At 37.9% G+C, this 13,494-nt stretch overlaps 1 protein-coding gene across 1 annotated transcript; it reads left to right on the top strand.

Moving 5' to 3' along the window:
* Window positions 1–10,300: 10,300 nt before the first annotated feature.
* Window positions 10,301–12,056, top strand: LOC149175703 (rust resistance kinase Lr10-like). Its single transcript, XM_089422936.1, has 2 exons — window positions 10,301–10,403; window positions 10,674–12,056. Exons 1-2 carry the CDS (start codon window positions 10,316–10,318, stop codon window positions 11,795–11,797), a joined length of 1,212 nt encoding a protein of 403 aa, XP_089279062.1. The 5' UTR covers window positions 10,301–10,315; the 3' UTR covers window positions 11,798–12,056.
* Window positions 12,057–13,494: the final 1,438 nt, after the last annotated feature.

The raw sequence follows: 13,494 nt of genomic DNA, 5'->3' as shown, positions 1-13,494 counted from the left end.
TGGCACAACACTTCTGCTTTTCTTGTGCTTTTCCGCCTGGAGTTCTTGGTCGTTCTGGAATGCCAGTTGTTTAGCATTTCTCTGTTGCTGGTCTTATTCGACGATTTTGTTGTTTGGGGAGGAGTCAGTCGCTGTTTTACTGAGCTCGAGGTCAAATGGTGTTTTGTTGTTAATTTGTTGTTTTGTGGTGGTGTTTTTGTGGTTTTTTGTTCGCTAATATATATTTTTCTTCTCGTTGCAGGTGTGCAAAAGGTTGTTGCAGGTGTGGAAAAGGTCTGGCGAGCTCCGGGGAAGGTGGGGGAGGTCGGCAACCATGTATCCGGTAGGATTTTAATCCTACCAGCATTCTCTGTGTTTTTCAACACAAGCATCTCTATTTTTGGATATTTTGTAAACTTTTATGGCATTTTATGGCATTTTTTTGAGGATTTTTTTCCGAGGGTTTAGGGTTTATGGGATATTTTGATGCTGTTTGTTGTTGAAGGTTTAGGGTTTATCTGAAATTTCGTTGTTTTCGCTGTTATCCTAGGCCGTCCCATGCTATCCTCGGCCGTCCGGTGCCCTCGCTGTTATTTTTGCTGTTTTCGGTGCTATCCTAGGCCGTCCTGTGCTATCCTCGGCCGTCCCGTGCCCTCGCTGTTATTTTTGCTGTTTTCGGTGCTATCCAAGGCCGTCCCGTGCTCCTCGGCCGTCCCGTGCCCTCGACCCCCGAGCAGAAAGACAAAGGGAAACTCGAACATCGCAGTAATGACCCCAAGCGAACCCTCGAAACCCTTTGTCGCTGCTCTCAATTGACTTGCCTAACTTATCTTCTCCTCATCCGTGAAAGCTTCTGTCAGGAACTTCACTCTTTGTATTTGAAATGAAGCCTCGAAACCCTCTGTCGCTGCTCTCAATTGACTAATTTGAGTATATTTACAGTTTAAGCAAATTTGGGGTTTGTTTGGTTGCGCTGAAAATAACAAATTCTTTAATGGCCATATGTATGGGGCAGTATAAGTCTACCATTGCAGTTATTTAACTATGGAGGAAGAGAAGTCCTGTTCGTTTCTGGAATTTGTTACTCCTAGTTATTAATTTTGGTGCTTTTTGCTATTTTCCTGAACCTGATGTATATGTTTTGCAATATGGATATCCTGTATACACAGTCCTTTTTGTTTCCATGCTGACGCTGCTCTCAATTGACTGATTTGAGTATATTTATAGTTTAAGCAAATTTGGGGTTTTTTTTGGTTGCGCTGAAAATAACAAATTCTTTAATGGCCATATGTATGGGCTACCATTGCAGTTATTTAACTATGGAGGAAGAGAAGTCCTGTTCGTCTCTGGAATTTGTTACTCCTGCTTATTAATTTTGGTGTTTTTGTTATTTTCCTGAACCTAATGTATATGTTTTGCAATATGGATATCCTGTATACACAGTCCTTTTTGTTTCCATGTTGACGCTGCTCACAATTGACTAATTTGAGTATATTTACAGTTTAAGCAAATTTAGGGTTTTTTTTGGTTGCGTTGAAAATAACAAATTCTTTAATGGCCATATGTATGGGGCAGTATAAGTCTACCATTGCAGTTATTTAACTATGGAGGAAGAGAAGTCTTGTTCGTTTCTGGAATTTGTTACTCCTGGTTATTAATTTTGATGCTTTTTGCTATTTTCCTGAACCTGATGTATATGTTTTCGGACCTTTGACATTTGCCTTTCCTCGAGATGTCTCGGACAGTGGCTATCATATGCCACCCTTTTGTATCTTATGATGTTTTTTATATTGTCAATATAATCTGTGATGCTTTTTTCTCTGAAAAAAAAAGGAGTTCACACATTTTACAGTCGATTCCAAAACCGGTTACTGATGGTTATAGAGATAAGAGAATAAATATTTTTAGTAATGAATTATGTTCTCATACATAAAATTAATTTCAATAACTAACCCTTCTCGGGCTCCAACGATAAAACCTTACTGTATTAGTGACTTTTCATTTTAATTTAATTAAGGACGTGGATCATGTAAATGAGCAAATATGACTTATTCCTAGGTCCTGCTGATTCATTTGTTCACTTCAAAGTTCTAATGTAAATTAGTATATGATATAATAGTTTACTCATTGTGTGAATATCTGAAGTAGTCTCTGTTTCCAACCCGTCTTAGGGTTCACTGACTAGCTATTACAGAATACAATGGGTAGAAATTGCTTTGTAAGCATTATGGTTGAAGCATGAGCTATCAAGTTGAATGATGTTCCTTTAGATAAAGGTCCACTTATTGGAGCCATAAGTGAGTTTAGAGCTTTGTACAGTGCTACAAATTTGATGCCTTCAATGTTGAGATCGAAGGCATAAAAAATACAATGTATAAAATGCTCTTAGAGAAAAGATCATCCAAATATTAATGGGTTGAGTGTCAAACCCATCTCTCCTAACATTTGATGTCAAAATTTATTGACCACATGAAAAGCCATTGAGCCATTGAGGTGCGAACTGTCTAGCCATTGAGCCATTGAGGTGTGAACTGTCCACTAAGTAGAAGAACCGAGACATATTAATATGGAACCACATATAGAAATCGAAAGAATGTTCAATACGGGATGATCAAGAGTATCTATCTCAGGGTTTCCATCTGATTGTGAGGGAGTTGAGTGGACAAAGCTATACTTCTCCCTCCTTCACTTCCAGCAAACAACGTCATCCCTCCAATTGCTCCCAAGAATGGGGCTTGCACATTCAGTGGCCTTACTTTTCATTTTAATTTAATTAAGGATGTGGATCATGTAAATGAGCAAATATGACTTATTCCTAGGTCCCTCTGATTCAGCTGTTCACTTCAAAGTTCTAATGTAAATTAGTATATGATATAATATTTTACTCATTGTGTGAATATCTGAAGTAGTCTCTGTTTCCAGCCCGTCTTGGGGTTCACTGAGTAGCTATTACAGAATACAATGGGTAGAAATTGCTTTGTAAGAATTATCGTTGAAGCATGAGCTATCAAGTTGAATGATGTTCCTTTAGATAACGGTCCACTTATTTAGCCTTTTTCATGCTCAACTTGATAATGAGAGCAACTTGATAATGAGTGCTCTCAATTTCTCAAGTGTCCCCTCAATGAATAAAATTATTAGTGGCTTTTTCACATTTAATAAAACTTATTATGAGGTACATTGCCTCCTCATTGATTTCTGTATTTAGCCTTTTTCATACTCAACTTGATAATGAGTGCTCTCAATCATAATAAGATTGTCTGGTCATTTGATTTCTATATTTAGCCTTTTTCGTATGCAACTTGATAATGAGTGCTCTCAATTTCTCAAGTGTCCCCTCAATCAATAAAATTATTAGTGGCTTTTTCACATTTAATAAAACTTATTATGAGGTAGATTGCCTCCTCATTGATTTCTGTATTTATCCTTTTTCATACTCAATCTCTCAATCATAATAAGACTGTCTGGTCATTTGATTTCTATATTTAGCCTTTTTCATATGCAACTTGAAATGTTATTATTGAATTCCCAAACATCGCAGCAATGACCCCAAACAAACCTGTGAAATGGCGCGAACACAAAGTTTTATGCAATGATATGATGGCCAACACATGAGCTCCATGGTGGACAGGTGTTGTACCGGCTCCATGTGCTTTTACGCGTGGTTTTCTGATGTGGCGGGGAGGGCGCACAGAATAACTTATAGAAATAGTTTTATCATAATTAATATTTTATAGAAAGACATATTCCATTGAAAATTTCTTATCAAAACACAGTTAGGTTGCCACAAGAAATCACTACTAGGTTGTTAGCCAAAATGTTTCTTGGGACAAGAAAAAGATACAATCTAGTGTTGTAAGCCAAAATATTTCTGTGACAAGAAAAAGATACAATCTAGTGTTGTAAGCCAAAATGTTTATGTGCCAAGAAAAATATACAATCCATCCAAAATCCACATCATAATGTGGTTAGAACCAAAAACATATGGCACCCCTATTCTTTATGACCCTGAGAATCTTGAGTGCCAAAACTCCCAGAGTTACCTTCTTGAGCCAGGTAGGTTGGCCTACCAGTCAAGGGCTGATTAGGAAATGGTTGATTGATGCCATATGATTGATTCCAATTTGCAGCTTCCAACCATGGAGGTACTGAGTACCCATACCTCACATTTTCCCTAGTGACCCCTGCATTAAGTGGAAGTGTGTAATGAGCATACAGAGAATTGACACCAGCTCTGGTAGGAACAAGGCAAGTGGGTAAACCCTCAGTTTGATAGTGGGGCACTTGAATGTTTATGAGATCTTGGAATAATGGTGTATTGTCTGCAATGGAGTCCAATGAGTTTGAAATAATCCTGGTTTCATCAGCTATTCTTGTATCGCTGATCATCCCTTGTTCCTTTTCAAGCATTTGTTGTGCCTTTCATTTTTCCTTTTCCTGTCTTGCCATTTGCTTTTGTTGGTCCTTAACTTGCCTTGCTTTATCTCTTTCAATCCTTTCTTCTGCTCTACGTTGTGCTGCAACAATCCTTGCTACCTTCTTCTCCTTGACTATATCCTTCTTTTTCTGTTTTAATACTTGCATTTCAAATTTTTTTTTTCCTGACTCAACTAACAGGTTTATATAGTCCTCTGAGGTGAGTAACTGTGAGCTTCGGCCTAGACGAAGACTACCCGGTGCACCTTGCTTTTTTTTCATTGATACTCTCTCTACTGGTAGCTTTGGGAATCGTCCAAGTGTCTTCTCCACCCCTCCCACCTACATGTCATTGCTTGGTACTTCTCTTTCAGTATCTGTTGGAACTGATTGAACCATATCATTATCTTCATTTGATGCCTCATTATGTCCTTCATCTTCTTCCATTGATCTATTGTCCACAAAAAAATGAACAATTTTACTATTCAATTCTGCTGGTTGTGAGGGCATGTTCATGCCTTCTTCATTGGTTGCTGAGACACTATGTGCATTCATATTGATCATTGCTTCTGCTAGCCATGAAGGAGGGGTTACTTGGCTTGGCAATGTCAATTGGTCATTGTCAACTGCATGTTCAACAATATCATTAGCAATATCAGCAACAGGAATTTCATGTTCTTGAGTTGGTGGAACAATCTCCATGTTACTAGGAATTTGTTCATTGTTATATTGTGTTTCACATACAGTTCCATCATCTTCAGCATATAAGTGTCCTTGAGACAGGGAAATCATATTACCAGCTGCAACAACATCGTCTTGGTCATCTACTTCTTGCACTTCAACACCTGTTTGGACATTCCCTTCTTCCTGACCATCCACATGAAACGCTTGGCTACAACCAGTATCATGCATAAGAGCATCATAGTTCAGTGGCCAGATTCCTGTCCTCCTAAAGCCAGCCTTGATATTTGATGGTGTCAAAGCCCTTTTAAAATCTTTACTTGCAAGCTCTGCTAGCTCAAACCTTTTCACCTCAACCCTTGGATTCTTTGCCATCCATGCAGCACGCTCTGACCTGAAATAGTTCTTGAAAGGGCCAAACACACTAACATCAAGGGGTTGCAGCCTATGAGTGGTATGAGCGGGCAATTTCAACAGGTCGATGCCTAAATTGTTTGCTTCCTCAATTTTTTGTACAGCCATGTGGCTCCCATGGCCATCTAATATCAAAAGGTGTCTGTTATTAGGCGAGACGCCACCTGGTACCGATGCAGCAAAGTGAAAAAGCCAACTTAGAAACAGTTCTTTAGTCATCCATGCATGGGGATGTGCAGCCATGCATGCACCTGGTTCACAGTTCTGTATATAGTTTTTCAGTTGATTTTTACCTTTGAATAGATAAAATCCTGGGATTGAAGTACCTATTGCATTAACACAACATAAAATAGTTATCCACTCCATGCTCTTGGGCAAAATCTTTGGCACATTTCGGCTCCCTCTCTTGGCAATTACCCGCATTCCACAATTCCTCCCTGCCTGTAAACCTGTTTCATCACAGTTCCATATATGGTCTGCTCCATAAGAATGTTTATCGTAAGCACTAGAAAGTGTGTCATAGAATTTTTGCACAACTGCAAGGCGCAAATTTAATGCTCTGTCTATGTCAAGGCCCTCAGCAGTACGCAATACAAGTTCTGGATGCCTTTTTTTAAACCCAAACCACCATGATTTACCAGGAAACCCATCTTTGAATGGGTTTGGCCTCCCTTGACAGATTTGAGCAACTGTTGATTTGAGTTGTATCAACTCTAGCCCATGTCCCAGTTGGGCCATCTCTTTACACCACTCAACCACCTTGGCCTCCTCCTCCTCAGTCATAACTGTAAGAGGCCCTCTACGTTTTGTATGAGTCAGTCCATTTATCCAATAATGTATTGATGAGGGAGCAATACCATGTTTTTTTGGAGATGCCTGAACTGAGTATCCATTAAACTCTATGTCGTCAATTGCAACTAACATTTGTTCTTTTGTCCATCCTCTTATAGCACTGATCTTTTTAGTTGAGCTTGCCCCTTGGACTGTTGTTGATGGTGGTTCTGTGGCTGATGGTGTGTTAACATCAGCGGCTGTCACATGGTCATCTTCAACAATGTTCCCTGGTGCATTGCCGGCATTGACATCAGCTGGCCTGTCATCATCAGACGATGTGCATCGCAGCTGCGCACCCCTTGTCACTCTCCTGCCACTTCTCCTTGTACGAGCAGAGTAACTTCCTTTTTCCATAGATGCAACAACTTGTAAAATTATTGCATGCATTTAGACATTAGAATATATGTCAAATTATGCTTTATTACTTCTGCAAAAATTACTTTTCCTCTATTACAGGAAATTATCAACATGTATGTTGCATTTAGACATTAGAATATATGTCAAATTATGCTTTATTACTTCTGCAAAAATTACTTTTCCTCTATTACAGGAAATTATCAACATGTATGTTGCATTTAGACATTAGAATATATGTCAAATTATGCTTTATTACTTCTGCAAAAATACTTTTCCTCTATTACAGGAAATTATCAACATGTATGTCACTGTTTTCATATATCATTTTCCATTTACTTTCAACAGCTTTATACCGCTAAACCAATGAGGTATGTAAACATGTATGAATTACGTAATTCTCCTTATATCTGTTAAAGATTAGGGAATACAGGTAATAAGTAGGTCTATTCAATATGTACTTACCCTATAGAGTAGAGTGTAATCATTACTAATGGTTGAATCAGTGCCATAAGTAGAACCATGGAAATCAAAGTAATGAGGAAATAGAGCTTGTTACATTAGGATATGCGTATACAGTGATTACAGTCTATCCATATGTATTACATTAGGATATGCGTATACAGTGATTACAGTGTATCCATATGTATTGATTATGTATTACATTAGGATATGCGTATATAGTGATTACAGTCTATCCATATGTATTGATTAAGTATTGATTATGGAGAGAACGGTACTCTATATAGCAATAAGAAAAAAGGTATTTATATAATAGGAATGACTAAGAGTGAGAACCCCGAGATATCATGTTGTATATTGATTAGCTTGTCACCTTTGTACCTTATCTAAGCTTATGACAAGCTATGGAATTAGAACACAGTAGTTACACATGACTCTTTCTAACCATGCTTGTTTACATAATCACTTGCTTGTCTCGTTCTCATAACACTCGGCATAAGTAATAGCACAGATATTTTATAAGTAACATCATCTAAAGGTTGACCTATCAGTACTAACCTAAGAAATACATGTATAGATATGATAAAGTACCTGTATCATAGGTTGGTTATCTCCCTAATAGACTGGATTCATCTTCAATATACATATAACATATGTAATTATACAGAGATTTGTTCTAGCTCACTCATAGATAAGGGTGAACTGAAACCATGCTCAGATACTAATACGAGCTTTTTAGCGTATAGAGCTTAATAGTGATAAGATGAATGAGATGTATTCAATAGGTTCAATTCCTGTAAGCTAAGGTTCAATTCTTGTAAGCTAAACAAGCTATGACTACAGTACTAACACGACATATGTAAGCTGTAATCACTATCACATTTGATTCTATGGTCTCCTAGGTGTCATAGACAATTGGTTTTACTTCAGTTTAATCGAGCTTCGTTGCAGTCATTTATTTTTTATATTTTCCATATAATTTATTTAGTTATTTTTAATTTATTTAGTTATTTTGAATATTGAGAAGAACAATCTCTGCTCCAAGATTTCTCTCCATTTTCTGTGACTTAATTTACAGTGCTGAATTATGTAAATCCCCATTCCTTTGGTCCAACTTTTACAATTCCGTATGGCTCGGGCTCTCCATACCCTAAGGTCTCGAGCTCAACGAGGTGAAAAGATATGAAGGCCAATAAGACTGTCATCTGCTATGTTACTTTTAATTGTGTTTTCTCATTATCTAAAATCTTACAGTCATCTAATCCAATAAAGAGAAATGGTCATCTGCTCGGGCTTCCATTCTAAGAAACCATTCCTCAGTTCTATGGTCCATTCATCAGTAGTAGAAATTCACTTATTTGCATTCTTTCGACTCAATACCAAAATTTTTGCTTTCTCAATAGCTTCATGCTTCTGAAAATACATGTCTTTCGATTATGTTTCAATGTGATGTCCCAATGATGATTGTCAAGGTCTGAAAATATGTGAAAAATTACTAAGTTTATCAAAGTCATTAATGTTACAATTCATTTTTGTTCTATGTTTTATCTCATTCTGCATAGAACCCAAGCCATAATAATCGCTCAATCCCTGTAAGCTAAGGTTCAATTCCTGTAAGCTAAACAAGCTATGACTACAGTACTAACACGACATACGTAACCTCTGTGATATGTAAGCTGTAATCACTATGAAGCTGATGATCGAATAATTCCTGTAAGCTAAGGTTCAATTCCTGTAAGGTAAACAACCTGTGACGTTGATTAGATGGATACGACTGTATTCAATAGGTTCAATTCTTGTAAGCTAAGCTTCAATTCCTGTAAGCTAAACAAGCTGTGACTACAGTACTAACACGCCATACGTAACCTCTGTGATATGTAAGCTGTAATCACTATGAAGCTGATGATATAATAAGCTAGAACACATACATAAACTCTGTATAAAAAAAGTTAACTGTAACTGTATAGGTTAACCATAACCCTATGCACAGAACTGTAATGTAAGAAATCTGATAAATGAAAACAATGAAAACGGAACTATAAGAAGAATGAGTTGTAATTCATATAACTAACTTGAATATATTGGCCACTGTTTTGTGATGTTGTCTTCAAGTTTGCTGAATAGTTTGAAAGCATAAGATGCAACTTCAACAATGGGTGGACTTCTTTTATAGTTTTGGGGACTTGATTTTAATTGGTGGACATGGATGCACATGGATTGCAATGGCTTCATTTTGAATGTGTGGTGTGGATTTGATTTGATGTGATCTAATGGTTGGGAATTGTTTATTTGTTGATCCATGTGCTTTGATCTGTTTTAATGAGAAATAGAGTGAGTTGGGTGTCATTTATTGCAGTTATTGGGTCTGGGTGTCATTTATTGAACAAAGTGGATTTAATTGTTATTGGGTTGGGTGTCATTTATTGAACATAGGGTGTTTAGTTGTTGAACAACAAAGCAGTTATGGCTGACATACATTCCTTTTGTTATGTGCAAGTAGGCATATTTATTTGGGATGCAAAGTTGCAGTTCTGATGAGTGGGGGTTGAAGTGACTGCTGTTTTGTACTTCTGGAATAGACCAGTTTGGAAGCCTTTATGGCTCTAGCTATTTTCTACTTGGGTCAATATGTTTTGCAGTATTAAGTAGTAAAATACTATTTATGGACAGTTGTGGGCCCAGTCAATGTATGGGTGATTTTTGGACATAATTTAATACTTATTTATACATAATGTTATTTATTTCTGTTTAAATTTTGGTTTCAAAAGTCTCAATCACTGGTGGTTTGGTGGGACCAGTACTATATCAATTACTGGTCCCTGCACAACAATAGGAATCTCTCCCCTAATACAACCAGTTGCAGTTGGAATCGAATATGAAAGGTGTACGTCATGTGAGGGGAGTTATGGAATATGCGGTTACAACACTTCGGTTTCAACTGCACCTCCTCCGTTCGTTTGCTATTGTATCGATGGACCCAGTACTGACAAATGCCCTTGCCATGGTATGCTTTATCTTAAATTTCTGCAAAACCACTTACAACCGCTAATTTATTTAAAGTATTATGAATTGAAGGTGTTATAGGGCTCATCTTCATTCCCGTCATTTTAAAGATTTCAACATTAATATCAATAGACGTACATCTGAACTGGAAGCAATCTTGTTAGATGCAGATATGAATCCTTCTAGTTATGGTCCTCGAAACAAAGCAGATATGAATTCTTCCAGTAATGGTCCTCGAAACAAAGCCATTAAAATAATAGGTAAATTTATTATTTCTTCCTCTTCTGTTTCTCCGCTTTATCGCTACCGAGAATTGGTTTCTGTTATTCTCTTGGGCATGTACCGATAATCACATTGATAGATCAATATCTTCATTCCACCGCAGGTTGCTTCATTGGATTTGCTGCGCTTAATTTCCACTCTTAAAACTATGATTTCTTCAAATTGAAAATCACTCTTAAGTTATATCTTGTTAATTTTTACTATTCTCATGGGGTCAAATTCATACAAATCTCTCCATTCTACTGCAGGTTGCATCTTTGGTGGAGTTGGGCTGATAGCAATAGTATCGCTGTTCTTAACGTCTTATGCCAAGAAGAAAAGCCATCCTCCTGATAGCTCTACTACAAAGGTTGAGAAATTCCTACAAGATTATGCTTATGAAGTGCTGATGCCAACCAGATATTCACTCTTAGACCTTAAGAAGATCACGAACAATTTTGCAGAAAAGTTGGGAGAAGGAGGTTATGGGGTGGTGTACAAGGGAAAGCTCTGGAACGGCGCTTTAATGGCTGTTAAGCTTCTTGATAGCCATAGACACAGCGAAACAGAATTCATGAATGAAGTCACCACAATTGGACGGGTTCATCACATCAATTTGGTTCGGTTGTTGGGATACTGCTTCGAAAGCCGTACAAGCGCACTGGTCTATGAATACATGGTTAATGGATCTCTAGAGAAGTTTATATTTTACAAAAGAGAGAATGGGGAAATTTTAAGGTGGGAGCAATTGTATTCAATTGCTTTGGGTGTGGCTCGTGGAATTGCTTATTTACATCACGATTGCGAAAAACGCATCATACACTTCGACATCAAACCTCAAAATATATTGCTCGATGCCGACTTCACCCCCAAAGTTGCTGATTTTGGTCTAGCAAAATTGTGTGGGAAGGGAGAAGATCATATTTTGATCACGGTGCCGAGAGGGACGCCCGGATATGTTGCGCCAGAGGTGTGGTCGAGAGATATGGGTCTTGTTACTGATAAATCAGATGTCTATAGTTTCGGCATGTTGTTGCTAGAGATTGTTGGCGGCAGAAAGAATATCGATGTCCAGGTAAACCGGTCCAGTCAGTTATACTTCCCCGAGTGGGCCTTCAAGCTGATTGAGAGCGGCGAGTTGGGGATGAGATTGAGAGGTGGGGAAATAGAAGCTACAGATGAGGAGAAGGCGAGGAGACTTGCAAAAGTTGGATTGTGGTGCATTCAGTACAACTCCAGAGATCGTCCTTGTATGACGAGGGTTGTCCAAATGTTACAAGGAAATGGAGAGGACGTTCTTAATCCTCCGTTACCCTTCAATTCCTCGGCTACGCCTGAAAATCCTATGCTCTCTTCCAGTGTAAATTCTCCTTTAGTTGAATTTATATCGTAGCTTTCTATATTTGATCGTCTTTTGCAAACCAGTCTTCGCACTGTTGCGAAATCGATCCCCGGAAAACCATGGAGAAAGCTAATGACCTCCAACAATGTGCAGTGACAGTCCCCAAGCCATGATTTGTTTCCTGAGAACATGCAATGAGTATTTTCGCTTCCTGAAAGCCTGTAGAGCAAGCTATTTCAAAGTCTTCGCATTGTTGCGAAATCGATCCTCTCACTCCATGCCATAATTTGTGAGAATGATTCGGTGACAACTATAGGGAAAGTTGAGTGAGTATGCTCGCTTCCTGAAAACATGCAGTGAGTATGCTCGCTTCCTAAAAAGGTGCAGTGATGTTGAAATATAATTTCAACTGCAAGTTTATTTTATTTGTGATGCGATCTATCGCATATCGCAAATCGCAACTCACCTTGTCACCCTCCGATATGTGTTGTGTTTTCTAGCGATTGCGATGGTGCGGTGCGATCCGATCGCATATCGCAGATCGCATCATATGTGTGTGCCCCAATTTTGTCTTCCGACCAAATGGGATTCTGCGATGCAATTTAAATGAAGTCAATGGGTGAAGTATAGGCCAACATTAAATGAAATTTTACGTGAAGTAAAAGTTTTTACTTACCGCCACTAAATGTCAGTAAAACAGTAAATGGTATTTACTGTGGGTTGGTAAGTTTTGGTGAAGTTTTTAATTTTATTTTCAACGGGAGTATGGGCACAAGAAAAGTTGGTAAAACCATTTAATTTTTAGTGTCTTTTACGGAAGCATGGCCAGTAAAAACGTGAAGTAATTTCCTTTTGGTTGTCATATATATATGTAATGTTTTTTTTTGTGCATAAGAGTGTGAAGAGGGGAGACGCAGCAGCGCCCATGTAATAGAATTATAATACACAGCAGTGTAAACTCATATCAAAAATCGCAAATCGCAAACTCACCTTGTCACCCTCTGTTTTGTTCACTTGATTTCTCCGACTGCGATGGTGCGATGCGATCCGATCGCATATCGCAGATCGCACCATATGTGTGTGCTCCAATTTTGTGTTCCGACCAAATGGGATTCTGCGATGCGATTTAAATGAAGTCAACGTTGAGTACAAGTCTGCATCAAATGAATTTTACGTGAAGTAAAAGTTTTACTTACCGTCAGTAAATGTCAGTAAAATAGTAAATGTAATTTACTGTGAGTTGGTAAGTTTTGGTGAAGTTTTTAATTTTATTTCAGTGGGAGTATGGGGTGAAGTAATAGTTGGTAAAAGCATTTAATTTTCATTATTTCTTTTATGGAAGCATGGCAAGTGAAAACGTGAAGTAATTTCTCTTGGTTGTCATATATATGTAATGTTTTCTTTTGTTTTTTTTTATGAGAGTGAAGAGGGGAGACGCAACAGCGCCCATGTAATAGAATTGTAATACACAGCAGTGTAATTGAATTAGAGAAGGCACAGCAGTGCGAATACATAGTTCTGAAGATGCAAAAGAACGCAACAGCGTGTGTAATTTCCACACAGTAGTGAAAATAATTTTTCTGTAGTTGAAGTCTGTTTTTACAGAAGTGAATGTAAAAGAGATCTTTACACACATCAGTGTAAAATCTCAGAAGAAGACAGAGTAATTTTTTTTTGGTTAAATGTTCTTGGTGAATCCCTCTGAGAGAGAGGAAGAAGTTTGTAACAGCAGTTGCTTTTATCAATGA

Source organism: Pinus tabuliformis, chromosome 4_1, assembly GCF_031772625.1.
Source record: "Pinus tabuliformis cultivar Carrire ecotype Pingquan chromosome 4_1, CPIR1, whole genome shotgun sequence".
Lineage (NCBI taxonomy): Eukaryota > Viridiplantae > Streptophyta > Pinopsida > Pinales > Pinaceae > Pinus > Pinus tabuliformis.
Note: the sequence above shows the minus strand (reverse complement) of the source record. Positions and strands in the feature narration are given on the sequence as shown.